Here is a 20,855-nt window from a genome sequence, read left to right on the forward strand (position 1 = left end):
GTAAGCTAGAATTTCATGAAACTCCGCAATTTAGATTGAAATGACCATATGGATTGGTTATTGACAAGCTATTGATCAATTTGTTTATACTTACTACTCCTTGAAAAAATCATTATACTTACTCCTCAAAAGAATTAGTACAAAGGAAAATTAATTTCATGTGGCAGGCCAGCTATTAATTTTTTATGCTACTGATGCATCAATTATATTTCAGTGGAGGCAGGTCACTCAATACTCTGCCAATGGTAGATGGTAGGTAATGCAGGTAATGAGTAATATTGTATTATAGTTGTTAATAGTACGCTTGATAAAAGTAAAATAAGTTCATCGTGAACTATCAATGTAGCATGCCCGGCTGCAGGCGGGCTAATTGGCTAGTAATACAAAGCAGTGTAGAGCCCACGCTCTAAATTTGTTCTCTCAGATTATGACGTGGATCATCTAAGAGATAAAGGCCCGTATACTGATTTACATAGCAACATCCGATCTCGTTGGATTTAATCTAATCTAACTCTCCCGATCGTCTCTCTCTCTTCTCGCTCTCTTCAAAATCATCCGAATTTAATTTTAAAACATTACCTTTAAAATCATCCGAATTAGAAGAATTACAACTCTATTTATGTCTTCACTTATGAAAACATGAGGAATCTCAAGTTCACAACTCAAATCTAGCAGGTAATCTTTTCAGCTATATGTAAAGGCGAGGAAGAATCCATGGTTGGAACCTTTTCTCATCTGTGTTTTAATTTCTAACAATTTCTTTTGTCAATACCACTATTAATGATCAGCTCCATTTGTAAGCCTTTCTCATGTGTAAGTTTTCTGTTCTATGCAGTCTCGACCTTTTAGAGTCTCTCTTCTGATTGTTGGCCACGACGAAGATGGGCCAAGCTTGTAAGTTTTTATTTTTTTTTTTATTTTTTTTTTGAGGTTATAATGTGTGTCTGTGTGTGGTTTTCTGTATTCTGAACTTGAAGGAGTGCGGACTCTTAGTAAAGCAACTTTGGAAGAAAAGTGGCCAACATTCCGTATTTTTAGTCAAGTCCTCTCATTAGTTTGCTTTCTTATTCCTTTACCATTACTAGTCTCTACAACTTAAGAGGTAGAAACTGAAAGATGGAAGTAATGAATTCAAGTCCTAATTCCAATCGAGTATATCCTTCTCTTTTTCCTCTGAAAATTTTAGAAGCACATTCAAATGTCCACCGTTGCTACTTTACAATTGGAATTTTAGAAGAATTACAACTCTATTTACTACTTTAACATTGATTTAACATAATGTTTTTCGACAGGTTTTTTCTTGGGTCAAATAAAGTTATGCAAGTGTTAGGCCTGGGCTTTATAAAGTCTCCAAGGTTTGTATGCATTATTGTCTTTTATAAAGTTATATTTTATTTTTTCTAATGGTTGTTTCTTGATTTTGTTTTTCAGCTTTTGCGGGGAAATCTTAGACTTTTCTTTACTAACTTGCCCAAGGAAGAAGTTGTAAGGTGGGTCTTTTTTGGATGTTGTGAATTTATAGAATCTTGTGGTGCTTTATGCTTAATGGTATATCATATTTGTTATGAGATGGTTACAAATATCTAATAAAATGTATGATATTGTTCTTCTTTATATTCTTTGCAGGTTCTTTGAAGAATTTGAAGTGCATGATTTTGCAAAGACAGGAAGCACTATAACAGAAAAGGTTTTTGAGGATATTTTACTTTTTTGTATATTTTATTGTGTTCTGATGCCATACCAAGTCCTGCTGACAACAGTGCCTTTCAACAGCGTGAATCCTCACCCATACATGCCGTAAGTTCTGTTTAACTCTAATTTGGGCCACAGCTGGTTCTCTTGGGGTGTGTTGATAATAACATAAAATGAATAGTTTACCTACGAAATGAACGATAAAACTCAAAACGTAAGTAAACTAAAACTAATCTATATGCCTATGTTTTTCAAAGTTTCTACTCTCGAATCTATCGAAATAGAGTGGAGTAACAAATTCGTTCCACTCCTAGTGCTCTAGCATGGAATGTTTTCTAATCTAATTAGTCGGTCTTAAGCCTAATGAGAGCTTTACGAAGGGTGTTATACTACGATACAATATAAAATTGATTATTTGAATTTAACTACGAATGCTATGGAAATACGATTGTTGTTGAATCTAGATAAAGGATTAGAGGGGAATTGAATCCACCTCGAATTCAACTTAATAACCTAGTATAGATTCTTGTATCTCGATTCTTACATTCTTACGGCAAGAATTCGAGTTATAATCCCTAGTGTTCATGGCATTTCTACCGAATACTAACTAGCATGTGAGGTCGTCCACCCATTCTCATGGCGAATCACGACCTTCTAGATTGGAATAGATTCTACAATGTTTCTACACTATACCACTAAGTTTTCATCAAGGCTTCATCAACCCCTCTAATGGAGGTTTTAGCCTTGAATCATTCCGCAATCATTCCCATATGAATCTAAACTAAACATATTATCAAAGATTCGAAATTTACTAATCTAAATTAAACAATAATTAAATTCTAATTAACAACTAAGAAATGGTAACCAACAATAATTAAAACTAGATCTATAAATTGAGATGACAAAATCGAAATTAACAAAATAACTATTTTATTTATCTAATCAATCAAGAACAATCATTTAAAGACTTAATCTAAAACAAGAATTGAAAATGGAACTAAAACTTAATTAAAATACTGGAAACTAGATCTAGAATTATCTATATTGTTTAAGTCTAACTAGCTACCATTAACAAAGAGCTAAGCTTTTGTTTTTATTTGTCTAGATCCAAAAATCGTGCATGGGCTTGGAGCCATGTTTTGGGCCAGAGAATCAGGCCCAAAACCCAATTCTTTCAGTCCAAAAAGGCCTCTTCAGCTGCAGTTGGTTTCAACAGACTTTTCGTCCACTTCTGCTCCTCTGATTGGGTCAAGACTTAGACCATTGGTAAGATCTTTCCGAGCCGGTCGTTTTGACATAAGGTAGGCCCAATTCCGAGGTTTGAGTCCAAAGATACGGCTTTCGAAAGTTCTGCAGACTTGTGTGCTGTTTCATCCCGCGTCTACTTTTCAACTTTTGACCGGGCCTTAGAAAGGCTTTGTCTTCTTGAATCTTGGCCTTTAATCATGGAACTCCTTAGTAATCGACCTTAGCTCCTTTATCTCGCTAAAGTGGCACATTTCTACACATAATGGACTTTGAAACCTGAAATGCATAAAAACACGTAATCAGTGTTAACTCTTAATTATTACTCACATAATTGGTCTAAAAGTATGACTGTTATAGGGTTAAAACTACAGTTTTGGGCTCTTATCAAACCACCCCCAAACAGCATTTTGCTTGTCCTTAAGCAAAGATGAGAAATTAGAATAAGTGACCAAAAATGGAGTTCTATCTACTCTCGTTTCGCTGAGTGCGATTGCATTGACCATATGCAACAAGGCCTTAAACCACTAGGAATTCCCTAGTGGACGAGTTATAGCCTCGTGAGAGTTTTCCAATGAAGGTACTCACAAACTTCAACTATACTACAACGACTAAGAAATAAAACTATTGTTTCCTCATTTATGTCCCAACTATCTATACATCTCACTAGCAATTGAATAAGAATAACTAAGTCAAAACCTTAAGCTAATACATGCATAATAATCAATCATCTATGATACAAATATAAATACTACGAGTAATACTATGAAATGCCTAGCAGGTTCGTTTATGAAAACTCGAAATAGCGTCCTTAAGTAGGTCCTCACATAAATGTCAAGACAAAAACCACTCTGATTTTTCCGCTCAAGTTTCGCTACTCCGATTAACAAGGTGGGCACACTTTACCTTACAATCTCAATGACAAACAAGGAAGCTGGAGTCGATCAAACACATCTGCCACTTACTATCACACTAACCTAATCCTAATTGAGCTAGAGGTCTTTATTAGGTGTTGCGGGGATTAGGAGATGGTTTAAGAAGGAAGGAAATGGATATTCAAAAGGACAAGTCTGAGATAATAGAGTCTTCATATTATATAACTTAGAGAAAACCTTGTTATTTTCTTTTGCTTCTATACTTTGTTTCCATCCTTAACCATATTTTTCTTTTTCTTTTCTTTGGCTTTTGACTCCCTTTTATTCTATTTTTTGGAGTTTTTATTTATTTCTATTTTTTTTTCTTTTTCTTGGATGGAAACTTCTTTTCTTTTTCTGAAGCAACTACTAATTTATGTTTACACAGGTTTTTCTCTTCTTCTTTCTTCACTCATTCTATTCTCAGACTTATTCTATATTGGGTAAGTTTTTTTTTTTTTTTGTAACGGGGTAAAAGGAATTGTGGTTTATGGAAGGCTAAAGGAAGGCTTTAGGGCGACTAAGCGGAAAAATAATTCATAGGTTTGAATTTCCGGCTATATCGATCCAAAGAGGGCCTAAATTCTCGCTTAGGATATGGTTTAGTGATCAAACAAGTGGACGTGTGATTTCTCTATCCGGATTTTACTTCTCCCTTGTGTCATTTCTCAAATGTTTCGCTCATATAGGCTTTAGGCTATATTCTTACAGGATTTGTAGAATAAGTACTCTAGCCTAGATTTGAAACTTCATCGCTAACAATCATAGATACTCATGTAATATATTTATAGATAGATGCAAAGATTATTACCTACATATTAGCCTAAGTTTCTAACAATTATTCTGATGCAAAAGCTACGTGAGACTTCTAGATTGTTGAGAGCATAGAGAAAGAAAACAATACCAATATTCCTAAGTGTATAGCATAAACTTATTTATTTATATTTTTTTTTTTAAATTTTTTTTATTAACTTGAGACAAATGCATATTATACATATCTATATCCTAACAGATGCCTTAATTACATGTGTTTCTATGCCCCCCCCCAAACAAGAAGCATGCTTTGTCCTCAAAGCATTTAAATAAAGAGGGTAGAAAAATACCATGGAACGCGCGTGAAATTTCGGAACATCGCAAAACAAGGTTCGAACATACTAATATAGGAAATAAAAACTGACGCAACTCTATAAGAGTTCCACTCATTATGGGGTTAACAGAATTAAATTGCTTGGGACATAAGCAGACACTAATAAAGCTAATAACTTACCTTATCTCCCGCTTAAACATCCTCTTCCTCGTTGGTAAGACGAGGTTCCTTCGCATCCTGCCAGTCCATTATAATTTGCCAAGCTTGCCGCCATTTATCATCTACTAATGCTAACCTGTTAAGTGTTATCATGTCTGATGGGATGCACGGGGCGACCAAATGAGGCTTCACCTGCCATCCCGGCCAAGTCATTATTCACAACGAGCGAACCACCCAATTGGTGGGTCTCATGACTTCAACCCTTTTCCAATCTGGGAATTGTTCACAGAATACAGGTAAACAACTACGCATGATGCGGCTAACCAAAACAGGCATAAGAAGATACTTATGCCTCATGGTTTGGGCTCTCTTAAGACTAGCGACTAATACTCGGGGAATGTCATATCGGCGACGTCTCTCAACTAAAGCGAGGAAAATGTCACCAGCGATCTTGATTTTGCGAAATGAACGCCATTCCCCAAAATATTCATCGGGATGAATAACATGGTGGTGCCTACGTTTAGGGAAAGGCTACCAAGGGCAATGTTTATAGCCCCCGGTCCATTACTCGAAATACCCCTCCCCATAATACTCATGGAAATATGTATAATCATAAAGATATGCATTATCGGTCATATATGCCTATGTGTGAACGGGATCGGTATTGGTAATCCGAAACTAAAGCGACCACATTTTATCGAATTGATGTGTCGTGGTCTTCGACTCTGACGAGAGAATTTCATGTTCTCCATCCCGATTACAATAGAATTTAACATGGTCGTAGAAATAAGCGAAGAATTTGTGGTGAATATGAATCGTCATCACTTACGGTAGATGACGCCATCCTAATTGCGGGATCCTAGCGTGGGAACCAATGTCCATAGGTCACCGGTGCCCAACACATCTTGAAAGGACTGTTCAGGTATGACTATAGGAGATGTCATCACAACAACTCTTTGAACAGTTCAAAAATCACGGATCGACCCTCCGAAAATTGGAATTTCCGTTAGCGTTAGCGAAGGCTGGTGCGCTCACATAGGGCGCGGTCGCGCTCGTGGGTTTTAGAATTACAGTGTTTTGGGCGCGGGTCGCGCTCAAGGAGGGCGCAGATCGCGCTTTGACAAAATTTTGTGAAAATGTAGAGGGCGCAGGCGCGCTCGTAAGTGCTGAAACCGGAGTTTAGAGCAAAAAGAAAGAAAAACTTGGAGTGGAAGGTCCGGGATGATGGTGGGGTGTAGTGTGGTTTGTTAGTGTAGAAAGAAGGGAGTTTAAATAGGTTCTGAGCTACCAAAACGAATCGGCAAGTTCCCAATTTGTTTGAAGGCAATTTCCGGAAATAGAAAAATTCAAAACCCGAAAACGGAAACAAACCATTTCCATGATTTTCTATAAATCCTGGTATCTTTCATACTTGATTTAGAATAGTAACTTCTAAACTCTCCTAGATTTCATGCTACCACCACACAAATCATAGATATACCGATATCGGCCAAATTATCAACCTTTCCTCCAATACAACTTTACAGCAGATGATCATATAACGGCTTATGCTCGGTATAAATATTTCCACCCCCAAACAAGTCGGGAAGGTGGGATTAATGATAAAACAAGCAGTACTCGAAAATAACCAATTATATTAAAAATAAAATTTAAATCTAAACAACATTAAATAAACACATTACTATTTAAATTTAACTACTGAATTAAAATCCAACTAATAAAACAAAATTATGAAATAACATCGAACACAACTGATGGTGAACACCTAATTCTGTGATGATGATGGACCCTGAGATGGAGATTGGCTTGAACCATCTGTCCTTTGGCGACGACGCTCATGCCTGTCGGACTCGGCTGAAACAGAGTCCTCCACGGGTGGCATGCATCGTAGCATCTCTATTCGGAACAAGCGCTGGGCTTCCATCTCAAGCATCGAAAATCGCATAACCGGGTTTGTTGATCTTTGGTGGATAGTCTCCATGTTAGACAAGATATCGTCCAGAACTCCTTCGAGCATTTCAAATCTCGTCTGAAGGTTCCCTTGCTTCTTTTGAAATACAATCTGTCTATCTCGGATATTTTCACAAATACCATAAACGCACCGCAAGGCAGTTTGCAGCACTTGTATGCGTTCTAAATTAGAATTACAATTATCTAATGCATCTTCATCCAGACATGTCATATCCTCCCTTTCATCGTCCGACTCAACCATTTTTTCTTCAGACAACGGCCAAGTCTCTTGGATGCAATCCATATAGATACTTGCATTAGAATGCAATTTGATCTTAATAGGAGCAGATCTTGCGATAGCTCTAAAGGAGAGCATGATCTTAGTGATCAATACGGGAAGAGGCGCCAAGCTCTTCCCCACTCCTCGAATCACATTAAACATTAAATCAATGATGCAGAAATTATACTTATTTGTTTGCAAAATCTAGAGAACGTGCAGACATTGCAGGCCGATATCACTGACTTTGTCTTTCCCGAGGACGTTCCTACCAATCCACCGAAGCTACTGACCAGTTGATTGATTGGTTCGTGGTGGTGGCGGGAATGAATGAGATGTCGATTGTATTCACCCTCCGGGATAGTATCCTTCATCAAAGCGGGAACTCCAAAGATCTTGGGATTCTCGAATTGTCGTTACTGTGTTGCTTTCAAGTGAAATTCCTAACAGTTCGGCCAACAACTGCCGTTACTTCCCTCCTCCTCGCCCCGCTACCTTTATGAAAATCCTATCCCCTCCAATTCTCGCTTTTTATAAAAGCTGTTCTACCAAATCATAGTGATAGAACTCCTCGTCGAAAGTACCACAGTCCGTTCAATGCCTCTTAATCATCTCCGTCAGTAAAATGGCGTGGAAACCGTCGGAAACAAACGTGCTGCTCGGCAAAAATTCTACGTCAGAAGCCATTGAAGTTTCTTAGACAAAAATGGTTTTGTAGACTATGGGGAGGCGAGTGTGAAGAAAAACTACTAAAAAACACGGTGGTGGCGGTGGTTACTTGAACCGGGTGGCTGTTTTTTTCGAGTTGGGGTGGTGGTGGTAATGGTTTAGAGAAGATTTAAGTTGGCTTTGATTATCTTGGTGTGGGTGTAGTTAGGTTTCCCTCTCTCTCTCTCTCTCTCTCTCTCTCTCTCTCTCTCTCTCTATATATATATATATATATATATGTATATATATATGTATATATATATATATATTTTTTTAAATTTTGGTTTTCAAAGTTTATTTAACTTGTAACCGGCGGGATTGAAAGGGAAACACTGTGCGTGCGGTTTGGGAAGGAAGGAGACGCACAGTCGTGCGTGCGGTTTGGGCCCAAGCCCAATGTAAATTCTGAAATTTTCCGATTTTTCGCGCAATTTCCGATTCAATTTGCCGCTTCGTTACTGGCCCGATTTTGGCGAATGAGTTATGGAAATGATCAGTAGAGAATTTCCAATCCAATGATCCATAAAACATTCAATTCCAACCATGGGTGACGTATAAGAGGGTGGAAGAATGCCTCGAAATGCGTGTGTGACGTAAGTTATGCGAACGAAGGAAATCTAAGTTTAGATTACGTCAACCCAATTGAACTACAAGTAATGGGCCTAAGCAATACAAATGGAAAGTTTGAGCAATCCAGATGGAAAGATCGACTACCCACCCCCAAACAAATTTTTAAACACAAAATTTGTTTAAAACGTGGGTCGTTTAAAGTCAGATTCCCAAGACTTGTTGGATTGCTATTTCTATGATTTTAGAATTTTTATTTTATTTTTATTTTTTATATTTTTTATTAGTTTATTATAAGAAACACGAAAAACAATAAATACATAATTCACCCCATAGAGGAACATGACTCAAAAACCGAGGAAACATGCAAAAGTGGAAAACGTGAATTATGTGAAACGTGGACTTAGGATCCGGTACTTACAGCCACACACTCCATAGGGAGGGCCCGGTTACCTGAATGGTGCACTTACCACTATATGGGGTGAAAGAAAGTACACCAAATGACAAGGTCGATCCTCATAGGCGAGGGTCCTGTAAAAGGACTTCCCTCTACATCGGGACGCGAAGTTCGTGAAAATGTTTTAACCGTTGACCATTAACTTGAAAGGTACTGTTGTCATTTGGATTTACCAAGGTGATTGCCCCGTAAAGGGTGACTTGATAAGAAGAAAAAAGGGCTAGACCAACGGGTTTTAGTTTTCCGGGAAAATATGTAGGCGGGAGTTGTAAAGCAAGACCTTTTGACCGACTACAAACTCTTTGCGCTAAGATTTGCTTATCATGAACCGCGTTTCATATTAGCTTTATAATCCTTTTTGCGAGATCGTAAGAATCGCTCACGGATTTCTTCAAGCTCATTCAATTGCAACTTGCGTTTGACACCTACCTCATCAATATTGAAGTTAAGGCTTTTTATAGCCCGCGAGCATGGTGCTCTAATTCAACGGGCAAATGACATGGTTTCCCAAATACAAGTCTAAAGGGAGACATACCTATAGGAGTTTTGAAAGCAGTTCTATCGCCCATAAGGCATCCGATAGGCGCTTTGACCCGATCTTTCCTATCGGGGTTTACTGATTGTTTCTAAAATCTTTTTGATTTCCCTATTAGAAACTTCTACTTGTCCGCTAGTTTGTGGATGATAAGGAGTTGCTACTTTGTGTGTAACTCCATACTTTTTCACTAGGGATGCAACAACTCGGTGCAAAAATGTGTTCCACCATCACTAATGATGGCTTTTGGAATGCCAAACCGACAGAAAATATATTCTTTAATAAAAATACAACGGTCTTATGGTCATTGCTACGGCAAGCTAGGGCCTCTATCCATTTTAGACCGTAGTCCACGGCAACTAGAATATAAATGAAACCGTGGGAAACCGAAAGGACCCATGAAATCAATGCCCCAAACGTCAAAAATTTCTACTATCAAGATTGGATTTAATGGCATCATATTACGCGTGGATAAGCCCAAGTTGTTGCAACGAATACACGCCTTGCAATGCACTTGGGCATCCTTAAAAAGGGTAGGCCAATAAAACCACATTGAAGAACTTTAGCGGCTGTTTTCATCCCACTAAAATGGCCACCACACTCTTTGTCATGGCGAACGATAGAACTTCATTATATTCCCAATGGGGAATACAACGATCTAATAATCTGATCCGCACAATACTTAAAAAGGTAGGGCTCATCCCAGTGAGTATAACTTAACTCGGCCAAAAACTTCTTACGTTCATTTCTTGACCAATTATAAGGCATAACATCAGCCGCTAAATAATTTACAATGTCAAGATACCATGGTCTTTGAAAAAATGGCATACGATGCTCATCAAGAAAAGAGTCCGGTATGGACTCGAGAATCACCGATCGTCGTTTTGTGAGTCTAGATAAGTGGTCAAGAACTACGTTTTCGACCCTCTTTTTGTCCTTTATTTCTAATGTGAACTCTTGCGGGGAGAAGGATCCATCGGATTAATCTCGCTTAGCATCCTTCTTCGCAAGAAGGTACTTAAGTGGCTGCATGGTCCGTGTAAACTAAGGTTTTAGAACCAACCAAATAAGGGACGAAACTTATCTAAAGCATAAATGACGGCTAAGAATTCTTTTTCGGTAGTTGAATAATTCCGTTGAGCATCGTTTAATGTTTTACTAGCATAATAAATAATGTGGACTTATTATCTAGTTTTGTCCAAAGCGCACCAACTACATAGTCACTAGCATCACACATGAGTTCGAAAGGTTTAGACCAATCGGAGGTCAGTATAATGGGTGCGATGGTTAGAGGCGACTTTTAAAGTTTCAAAAGCTTGCATACAGTTAAAATTAAAATCAAAGATTGCATCTTTCAAAACCAGATTAGTTAAAGGCCTAGCTATTTTCGAGAAGTCTTTAATAAACCGCCTATAAAACCGCATGGCCTAGAAAGGCTCTAATATCCGCAGAACGGTTAAATTGGTTTAAGTAGAATTCGCTATCATTATCTAGTTTGGCTTTATCCACTTCGATGCCATCACTAGATCTGATGTGACCTAGTACTATGCCCTTTTTCACCATGAAATTACACTTTTCCCGGTTTAAAAGCGAGGCTCTTTTCTTCACACGATTGTCAAAACCTTAGACGGGTTAGACAAACGATCGTGAAGGAGTCTCCATAGATAGAAAAATCATCCATGAAAACTTCTATAAAGCTCTACCATGTCACTAAATATATGAAGCATACATTTGGAAGGTTCGGGGAGCATTACAAAGGCCAAAAGGCATTCGTTTTATAGGCATACGTTCCAAAGGGACATGTGAAGGTAGTCTTTTCTTGGTTATCAATATCAATAATAATCTGAAAATAGCCCGAGTAGCCATCCGGAAAACAATAAAAGCATGACCACTAGGCGTTCGAGAATTTGATCTATAAAAGGTAAGGAAAATGATCCTTTCGTGTCATAGCATTTAACCATCTGTAATCAATACATATCCTCCATTTCATAGGACCTTGTGTGACAACATAGTCACCCTTCCCGTTACGTACCATGGTAACTCCCGATTTCTTAGGAAGTACATGAATGGGGCTTACCCATTCATTATCGAGATTGGGTATATGATACCCAGATCGAAAGTAATCGTAAGACTTCTTCCCTAACCACCTCTTTCATGGTCGGGTTCAAAGCGGCCGAGGTCGCGAGAAGTCTTAGCGTTATCCTCCAAATGGATACGATGAGTGCAAATATTAGGGTTAATTCCCTTAATGTCGGCTAGTGACCAACCAATCGCAGACCGATGTTCCCTAATCACCGGATAATAGAGAAGATATAATTACCGGATGACTACCATCCGGATCAAGTTGAATATATTTTAACTCTGGTGGAAGGGTTTAAAAATGGGGTGGAAGGAAAATCAATAGATGTTTAAATCGGGGTCCTCATTTTGCATAATGAATACTTGCGTAGGTAGCAAGTCTTCATACTCAATATAATGGAACAACCGAAGGATCTACAATTGGTGTGGACTCAAGGATGGTGTTGACTTCCTCTAAGTAGGAGTCATTTACAAAATCTGAAATTCCAAAAGAAAGGAATTTGTACATATTGTTTTTTTGAAACGTGTTGTTAAAATAATCTTGAGCTAAGCTCTCGATCATGCTAACCTCCCCATCTATAGCCGAATCGGTAATTGTTTCATCATTTTAAAACATTTACCTCAACCGTAAGATGGCAAAAGATAAGGACATCTTACCATCGCGGCAATTTATAAGTCGTTGGCGGTTGCTAAGAAGAAAGCCCTAAGATGATCGGTCTGAGTCGTTGGCGACTTACGTATCGAGGATAACAAAATCAGCGGGATAGTAAAATCCTGAACTTTAACAAGCACGTTTTTCACTACACCCTTAGGATACTTAATTAACCCGTCCGCTAATTGCAACGCGTTATTTTTGTAGGTTGCATTTCACGTAGACCTATTTGTTTATACAAGTAATATCACGGGGAGTAAGTTAGCTTTTCGCCCGTGTCTAATAAAGCGGTGGTCGTCGTGTGGGAATCTCCTAAGGTGCATTTTCTGATGGGGCGACCGGGGTCCTTATATTTAACGATTCCATTATTTTCGGATAAAGTTGGGAATTGTTCGGTTAAAAAAGCGTCTTTAGGTATGTTGGTCTTACGCCTAGTAGTGCATAACTCTTTAAGAAACTTAAGCGTGGTTAGGGAGCTTTTAATAGCTTCGAGAAAAGGAAGGTTTATCGTTAGATTCTTGAAAATGTTCCTAATCTCCTCAAAGTTTGTATCCCCGGGTTAGCATGGCTAACCCGGGAATGGTGGTTTTGCTCTATATTTAGCGTATGGCTCAACTTGATGTGTTACCTTGGCTTCTGTTTCTTAGTTTGTTGTTTAACCGGTACCTCTACGATTGGTAGGGTCTTCAGTTTTACTTCGATATCTAGTTCGATATCCGGTGTAGGAATCTTGATGGGGTAACTATAGGCATAGTTACTTTGTTATCAACCACTCTTCCGAGGCGGAGAGTGGTGATGGCATTTAGGTCACCTACTATTGTCGTTTCCGCACTAGTATTACCGTTTACCTCAATTTTTGTGTTTGTTGTTTTAGGGTTTGGTATCGCTTGTCCCGAAACACGCCTTTTGGTTGGGCTTTCTCTTGGGCTAACTGTTGTATGCCCCGATTTATGGATTGTAAGATCTGTTGGTTTTATTGAGTCATTGATTGGAAAAGTTGTTGGGTAACCTGTATAAAGGCGATCACGATTCGGGTTGTGTAGGTGTAGTAGTCAGTGGAATGCGATCGAACTATCTCACGTTGATTATTAATGGGTGGGTTGTGATAGTTACTATTGTTAACGGAACGATACCTCTATTGGTATTATAACTATTATAATTATTTTCGACCTTGTGCTACACCTTGTCGTGGTAGTTTTTGGTTGTTATAATTATTATAATTTCCTTGACCTTGTCCCCTGTCCTTGCCTAGGTGGAGCTTGATTATAGTTGTTTACTTGCCTAACATTTTGGTTATTAAACCACGGAGGTGTAACTTGTTGATTGTTTCGCCAACTAAAGTTGGGATGTTGTCTCCATAGGGCATTAGGAATAGGATAGTTATTAATAGAGCAAACATTATCTTGCTCTAATTGTTGTTGTTCATAGGCGAGGACAATAGGAGTCGTGGTGCTCGGGGACTCAAACAGAAATTACATGGGTTGGAGTTTACATTCATGACGAGGATAGGCTTTTGTTGAATAGAAATAGCCTCTACCTTTTTAGTTAGAGATTCGATTAAATTTTTAAGTTCGGATCGGGTTTCATCTCAAACATACCGCGTGGCCTTAAGTTGAAGAAGAAGAACTAGCGCAGAGCGGGGGATATCATCACTCTCCAATTGTTATTGCGTTTAGTTTGTTCTTCTAAAATTTGTAAGCCTCCAAGGCTCCTTTACTTAGGAAACTACCCCATTCATTATGTCAAGGACTTCTTTATGGTGATGTTGAAGTCCTTTGAAAAAGGCCGCGAACTAACGTGTCTTTTGCTAGATTATGGTGTGGACACTCTATAAGCAGATCGGTGAAACGATTCCAAGCCTCGAAAATGATTCATGAGGGGTTACGCCGGAAGAAATGAATCTTGGAAAGCATCTCATCCGTCTTTAGGGGTGGGTAAAAATGTTCCATAAATAATTTGAACAAGTTTAGCCCACGAGTCCACAGAGTTAGGTGCTTGGGCGGAGTTAACCAAGACGCATTTGCCTTATCGGCTAAGGTGAAGGGAAATACCCTCGAGTTTAATTTGTTCGCACCAACCGTAGGATGATGGAATGTTGTAAGGACTTGTTCAATCCTACGCGATGTGTTGGTAAGGTTTTTCATGGCCTAAACCATGGAAAGCGGGTAACAAATTAAATATGTTTGGGGGATTCAAAATCCCCAATCGGGTCCGCTAGAACGATGCAAGATTTAGGGCTATCATTTCGAGGCTTTGTAAAAGTCGGAGAGAGGTCTCTCTCTTTCTTCAGCCATCAGGTCGGTGTGGTTGGTGGAATAGTAGTTAGAGGTGTAGTGATTGGTATACTCAATAGATTTGTTTGTTGGCGTTGACGGTAAATTACGTTCGGTGTTTTCCTCCTACCGGACCTTAATCTCATGCAAGTCTAAGTCTAAACACGACAACAATCCAAACAATCTTGATATATTAGTATGAACCTCTAACGGAGATCGAGGTATGGAAGAAAGGAATACCGATAAGCGTCCTTGCTTCGCTTATGAATAACGTCTTGTATGCAGCGTGTTCGATGTAAATAACAAGTTAGAACACGAAAAACTTAAAAATCGAAGTTTGAAACAAACTGTTGAAATCCGGGATTTTTGGCTTAGGGGCGCAGTCTTCGCATAGAAGAAGCGGTCGCTCCTTGTTCGATGACTTAAGCGTGGGTCGCTTCTCGTGGTCCAATAACTTAGAGCGGTCGCGCTCGGTCCGAGGGGTGGCTTCGTGTTCCAGACTATATAGAGCAGTGCTCTTTATAAGGCGGTCGCTTCGGTGTAATTTTGTCGCGGAATTTTTCGACAAAAACGGATAACCACGGTATGAATCAAACAAGGGTGGGTGGGTTTAATGGGACTTAAAAATGACTAATTCCACTATGAAAACAATGCTAAAGTGAACTAAGATGGCAACCGGCCATTTGATAAAACATAAAATGAATAGTTTACCTACGAAATGAACGATAAAACTCAAAACGTAAGTAAACTAAAACTAATCTATGTGCCTATGTTTATCAAAGTTTCTACTCTCAATTCTATCGAGATAGAGTGGAGTAACAAATTCGTTCCACTCCTAGTACTCTAGCATGGAATGTTTTCTAGTCTAATTAGTCGTTTTTAAGTCTAATGAGAGCTTTACGAAGGGTGTTATACTACGATACAATATAAAATTGATTATTTGAATTTAACTACGAATGCTATGGAAATACGATTGTTGTTGAATCTAGATGAAGGATTAGAGGGGAATTGAATCCACCTCGAATCTAACTTAATAACCTAGTATAGATTCTTGTATCTCGATTCTTACGTTCTTACGGCAAGAATTCGAGTTCTAATCCCTAGTGTTCATGGCATTTCTACCGAATACTAACTAACATGTGAGGTCGTCCACCCATTCTCATGGCGAATCACGACCTTCTAGATTGGAATAGATTCTACAATGCTTCTACACTATACCACTAAGTTTTCATCAAGGCTTCATCACCCCTCTAATGGAGGTTTTAGCCTTGAATCATTCCGCAATCATTCCCATATGAATCTAAACTAAACATATTATCAAAGATTCGAAATTTACTAATCTAAATTAAACAATAATTAAATTCTAATTAACAACTAAGAAATGGTAACCAACAATAATTAAAACTAGATCTATAAATTGAGATGACAAAATCAAAATTAACAAAATAACTATTTTATTTATCTAATCAATCAAGAACAATCATTCAAAGACTTCATCTAAAACAAGAATTGAAAATGGAACTAAAACTTAATTAAAATACTAGAAACTAGATCTAGAATTATCTATATTGTTTAGGTCTAACTAGCTACCATTAACAAAGAGCTAAGCTTTTGTTTTTATATGTCCAGATCCAAAAATCGTGCATGGGCTTGGAGCCATGTTTTGGGCCAGAGAATCAGGCCCAAAACCCAATTCTTTCAGTCCAAAAAGGCCTCTTCAGCTGCAGTTGGCTTCAACAGACTTTTCGTCACTTCTGCTCCTCTGATTGGGTCAAGGCTTAAACCATTGGAAAGCTCTTTCCGAGCCGGTCGTTTTGACATAAGGTAGGCCCAATTCCGAGGTCTGAGTCCAAAGATACGGCTTTCGGAAGTTCTGCTGACTTGTGTGTTGTTTGAACCCGCGTCGACTTTTCAGCTTTTGACTGGGCTTTAGAAAGGCTTTGTCTTCTTGAATCTTGGCCTTTAATCACAGAACTCCTTAGTAACCAACCTTAGCTCCTTTATCTCGCTAAAGTGACACATTTCTGCATATAATGGACTTTGAAACTTGAAATGCATAAAAACACGTAATCAGTGTTAACTCTTAATTATTACTCACATAATTGGTCTAAAAGTATGACTGTTATAAGGTTAAAACTACAGTTTTGGGCTCTTATCATGTGTGTATGTGTTATTTTCTTATTTTTTTAATGGAATAAAACTTGGTTTCTGTTGTAATATATATAGTTATGTCCAGTCATGGTACATGGTATTAAAACTTGCTAGATGCAAATCCTTAAAGCTTTAATATTAACTTTTTATTATTCACGGTAACTTGACAGTTTTGTGCAGTGTATTAGCTAGATATTTGGAGCTCGCTTCCGTAGTTCCACGAGTATATTGGGACTTCACTCTTACATCCAAGTACTTGTAAGAATGATGCTCTGATTGTGTACCTTAATTTGAATTATGTGATGTAAGCTGGGCATATTCATGCCTTTGCCTTCACAGCCTCCCAAATGGCGGACAGGGGCAAGCGCCCCATGAATCCTTGTGAGGATCCTTCAAACCATGAGAAGCATAATTCTGATCCAGTCTAAGATAGGTTGACCCTTCAACCACCACCTGCTTTTCGAGTACTACTTCAACTTCTCACACTTTTCTATTATTTTGTTATGAATTTTACTACCCTTCGTACTGTGCGATGTCCATTGCTCCTAATTATTAACTTTTTTTGCCTTCCTCTGTATTGCTTAGTATCGACTTAATCTTTTATGATTTCTCTTTATTAAGCAACCCACCCAACCAAATGTGGATAAGGGCAAGCGCCCAATGCACCCGTCTGAGGAACCTTCAAACCAAAAAAAACGTATTTACATTCCCCCTGAAGATAGGCTGAATCTTTAGCCACCTCATGCCTTCCAGGTCTTACTTCAATCACCTCATGACTTACTATCTATACATCATTGCTTTGATGCATTCCTCTTATTTTATATTTCTTTATTGTTTAGCACCCAACGGATGACATTCCTCCCTCTCTTCAACCGTCGTCTAGGGCTCAGGTAGGCTTTGTCAATGTGTTTTATTCTACCATCGTCTACGATTATTTCTACACCAAACTGTATTATAGTGTTTATCGTCTTACTATAGAGCTTTTACTTTCTGTCTCGTTTTTTTATTGATTTTATTTTTGAAATTTCATATTGTGGTCACTACTCCAACACATTTATAGCTATTGTTCCTTTGCTATAGATATTAACAAAAAGAATGATGGCACAACGTGTTAGAAGGGAACGAGAAAAACAACTTAAACAAAATAATAACTCGCGTTGTTTGTTCGCACAATCTACCACACCAGTCTTACCCGGTTTCCAGCGACTGCCCGGGTCCTCACAAAATATCCTTCCTCCAAATCTACGTACTCCGCCTGAAGCTGTGAGACGCCCAACTCACCATAGCCCTATTACGCCTATTCCTGGATTTGAGCTACTCACTTCCTCTGAATCTCTTAAACGAGTCGTGGGACATCTTAATCCTATATGGCTATTTACAGATGTCCTCCCATCACATGCTCAGACTGATTCTGCACTAGGTCATCAAAATGCAAGGTATTTAAATAGGCAATTATTTGCTACCTATATGATCTTGACTTTTACAGTAAACTCTTACATGTATTCCCCTAACAGCCGTATGCCCCGAAGTCTTCAACCTCATAATTACTTCATGCGATACCACAGCCAACAACATCAAATGGTGCTTCAACATCGCATCACCAAAATGCAAGGGATACACCTGTTCTTATCGAAACATTTATCATTATTTGCACCTTCGTCTAATTTGCTGACACGTTAATATAACAACCACTATATTTGCACCTTTGTCTACTTTGCTTACACGTTCGCTATTATGTAGACAACAACAATATGATGGAAATGATGACATGACAGACGATGAAGATGATGTACTTTCTTCTAATGTTCTTAACCGTCCAATTGAACAAGGGCGTCACTCCTTAGGGGAAATGAATGTTCAGTGTCCTTTTTGCCATGCATTTCATTGGAAAGACAAACGATTGAGTAGATCGTTGCTAGCAAATCCTCGGTTTGGGACTTGTTGTTTGCAAGGGAAAATAAAAATGCCACCATTGCAGATGTTGCCTACTGCCCTTAAAGTTTTGTACGAGGAAGATGATCGCAAGTCAAAGTCTTTCCAAAAGTATAGAAGACAATACAATCAGGCATTTGCATTTACAAGTCTAGGTGCTGATGAACGTGTCTTTGTTGGTCGAGGTCCACGACCTTTCACTATAAATGGAGAACTACGACACCGAACATGAGCTCTTATTCCCGATCCAGGCAGATAGGCAATGTACTCTCAGCTCTATATTTATGATCCAAGTGCAGCATTGGATATTCGATAACTTCGGAATCCTAATCTGGATGTAGATGTTCTTAGGTTCTTGCACGAAACTATGCTCCAATATACCGTTTCTTTGACACTTTCCTCCATGCATACGAGGTTCTTAGATCGGCTTCTATTGGGAATGAAGAAAATCTCAACATCCATGCTTATTTACATTACAGTGCGGCCACTGACAGACGCCGCTACAATTTGCCATCTGCTGATGAAATTGCTGTTATTTTATCCGGAGATGGCAGTGAGCGGGACAGTATGCGAGACATTGTGATTTATCTTAAAGGGGGAAATGAATTTGTTCATATCAGTGAATGTCATCCAGCTTACTTACCTTTGCAATATGTGTTGATGTTTCCTTGTGGAGAGCTTGGGTGGTCACCAGATCTAAGGCGTTCGGACCCCTCGACTTCAACCACCACTGTTGACCGCCTCACACAGATGGACTTCTATTCTTACCTACTGTTTCAGTGCCCCAACGAATATTCTTCTATTTTGCGAGGGAAAAAACTATTTTAGGAATTCTTAGTTGATGCATGGGCTGCCACTGAACAAAACAGATTACGGTACTACAAATTTAGGCAAGATGTACTTCGTGTTGAATTATATCAAAATCTCACTGATGTCCCAGTAGAAACTTTAAATCCAAATCAAGTTGGAAGGCGCGTAGTTCTACTAGCATCATACGTCGGCAGTCCAAGGCATATGTTTGAGATATTTCAGGACTCTATGGCTATAACTTGGTTCAACAACCATCCAGATATATTCCTCACCATGACTGCGAACCCGCATTGGGAGGAAGTTATTAAGGCTTTGCAGAAGAACGAAACTGCTACTGATCGACCGAAAGTGGTAGCCTGTGTGTTTGAACTAAAGCAAAGAGCCTTAATGAGAGAGATCAGAGACAAGGGTGTGCTTGGTATTGCTATTGCACATGTTTACACAATTGAATTTCAGAAACGTGGTCTACCACATATGCACGCCCTTATATATCTTTGACATCAAGACAAAATTCGTGTGCCTGCTCAGGTTGACCGCATTGTTTGTGTTGAATTTCTTGATCCAGATACTAAACCTGAATTGTTCCACACTGTTATCAAATGTATGGTTCATCGGTCATGTGGCTTAAATAATCCAAGTTGTCCATGTATGGTAAATAGGCATTGCAAAAGTCAGTATCCCCGTGCTTTCGAAAATGTTACGACCATGGATAAGACTGGATATCCTATCTACCGTTGTCGTGACACTGACAAGAAATATAATGTTAGAGGGGATGAAGTTGATAATAGGCATGTTGTTCCATACAATCATTATCGTTCTAAAATGTTCGATTGCCATATTAATGTCGAAGTTTGTGCCGGGATACGTTGTGTCAAATATATTCTCAAGTACATATTCAAAGGACACGACAGGACAACAGTGGTGTTCAATGACTTGGATGAGATACAACAATATTTAGATACACGATATATCAGGCCACCTAAAGCAGTTTGGAGGTTGTTCGGGTTTTCTCTTCACCAAGAGAAGCCGGCTGTCATGAGATTAGCACTTCATCTCCTTGGAATGCACCGAGTGGTTTACAATCCTAATGAATCAACGGATGCTATTCTCTTAAGGGCTGAGCAACAAAAGTCAATTCTAATTGCATTTTTCGAGCAGTGTGCTTCAGATCCTGATGCACGAGGGCTTAGATATCAAGAATTTCCATAACATTAAGTTTGGAGTAAAAGGTGGCATAGATGGACAAAAAGGACTCAAGCACCTGCTATTGGCAGAATGTACTTTGCAAGTCCTAACTTTGGTGAGTGGTTTTATTTGCAGTTACTTCTAACTGTTGTAAAAAGTCCACAATCCTTTAATGATCTAAA

General features: G+C 38.7%; 1 protein-coding gene and 1 long non-coding RNA gene across 2 annotated transcripts; both read left to right on the plus strand.

The window, feature by feature from the left end:
• Nucleotides 1–1,293: 1,293 nt before the first annotated feature.
• On the plus strand, nucleotides 1,294–1,850 carry LOC147510576 (uncharacterized). Its single transcript, XR_015216814.1, has 3 exons — nucleotides 1,294–1,355; nucleotides 1,432–1,490; nucleotides 1,627–1,850. It is a non-coding gene; the product is annotated as an uncharacterized LOC147510576 (long non-coding RNA).
• Nucleotides 1,851–17,844: 15,994 nt separating this feature from the next.
• Nucleotides 17,845–20,697, plus strand: LOC147510577 (uncharacterized). Its single transcript, XM_086598181.1, has 5 exons — nucleotides 17,845–18,182; nucleotides 18,487–18,853; nucleotides 19,030–19,451; nucleotides 19,548–19,923; nucleotides 20,017–20,697. The coding sequence occupies exons 1-5, from the start codon at nucleotides 17,845–17,847 to the stop codon at nucleotides 20,695–20,697; spliced, it is 2,184 nt and encodes a 727-aa protein (XP_086454307.1).
• Nucleotides 20,698–20,855: the final 158 nt, after the last annotated feature.

The sequence above is a fragment of the Coptis chinensis genome, chromosome 3 (genome assembly GCF_015680905.1).
Source record: "Coptis chinensis isolate HL-2020 chromosome 3, ASM1568090v1, whole genome shotgun sequence".
Taxonomy (NCBI): Eukaryota; Viridiplantae; Streptophyta; class Magnoliopsida; order Ranunculales; family Ranunculaceae; genus Coptis; species Coptis chinensis.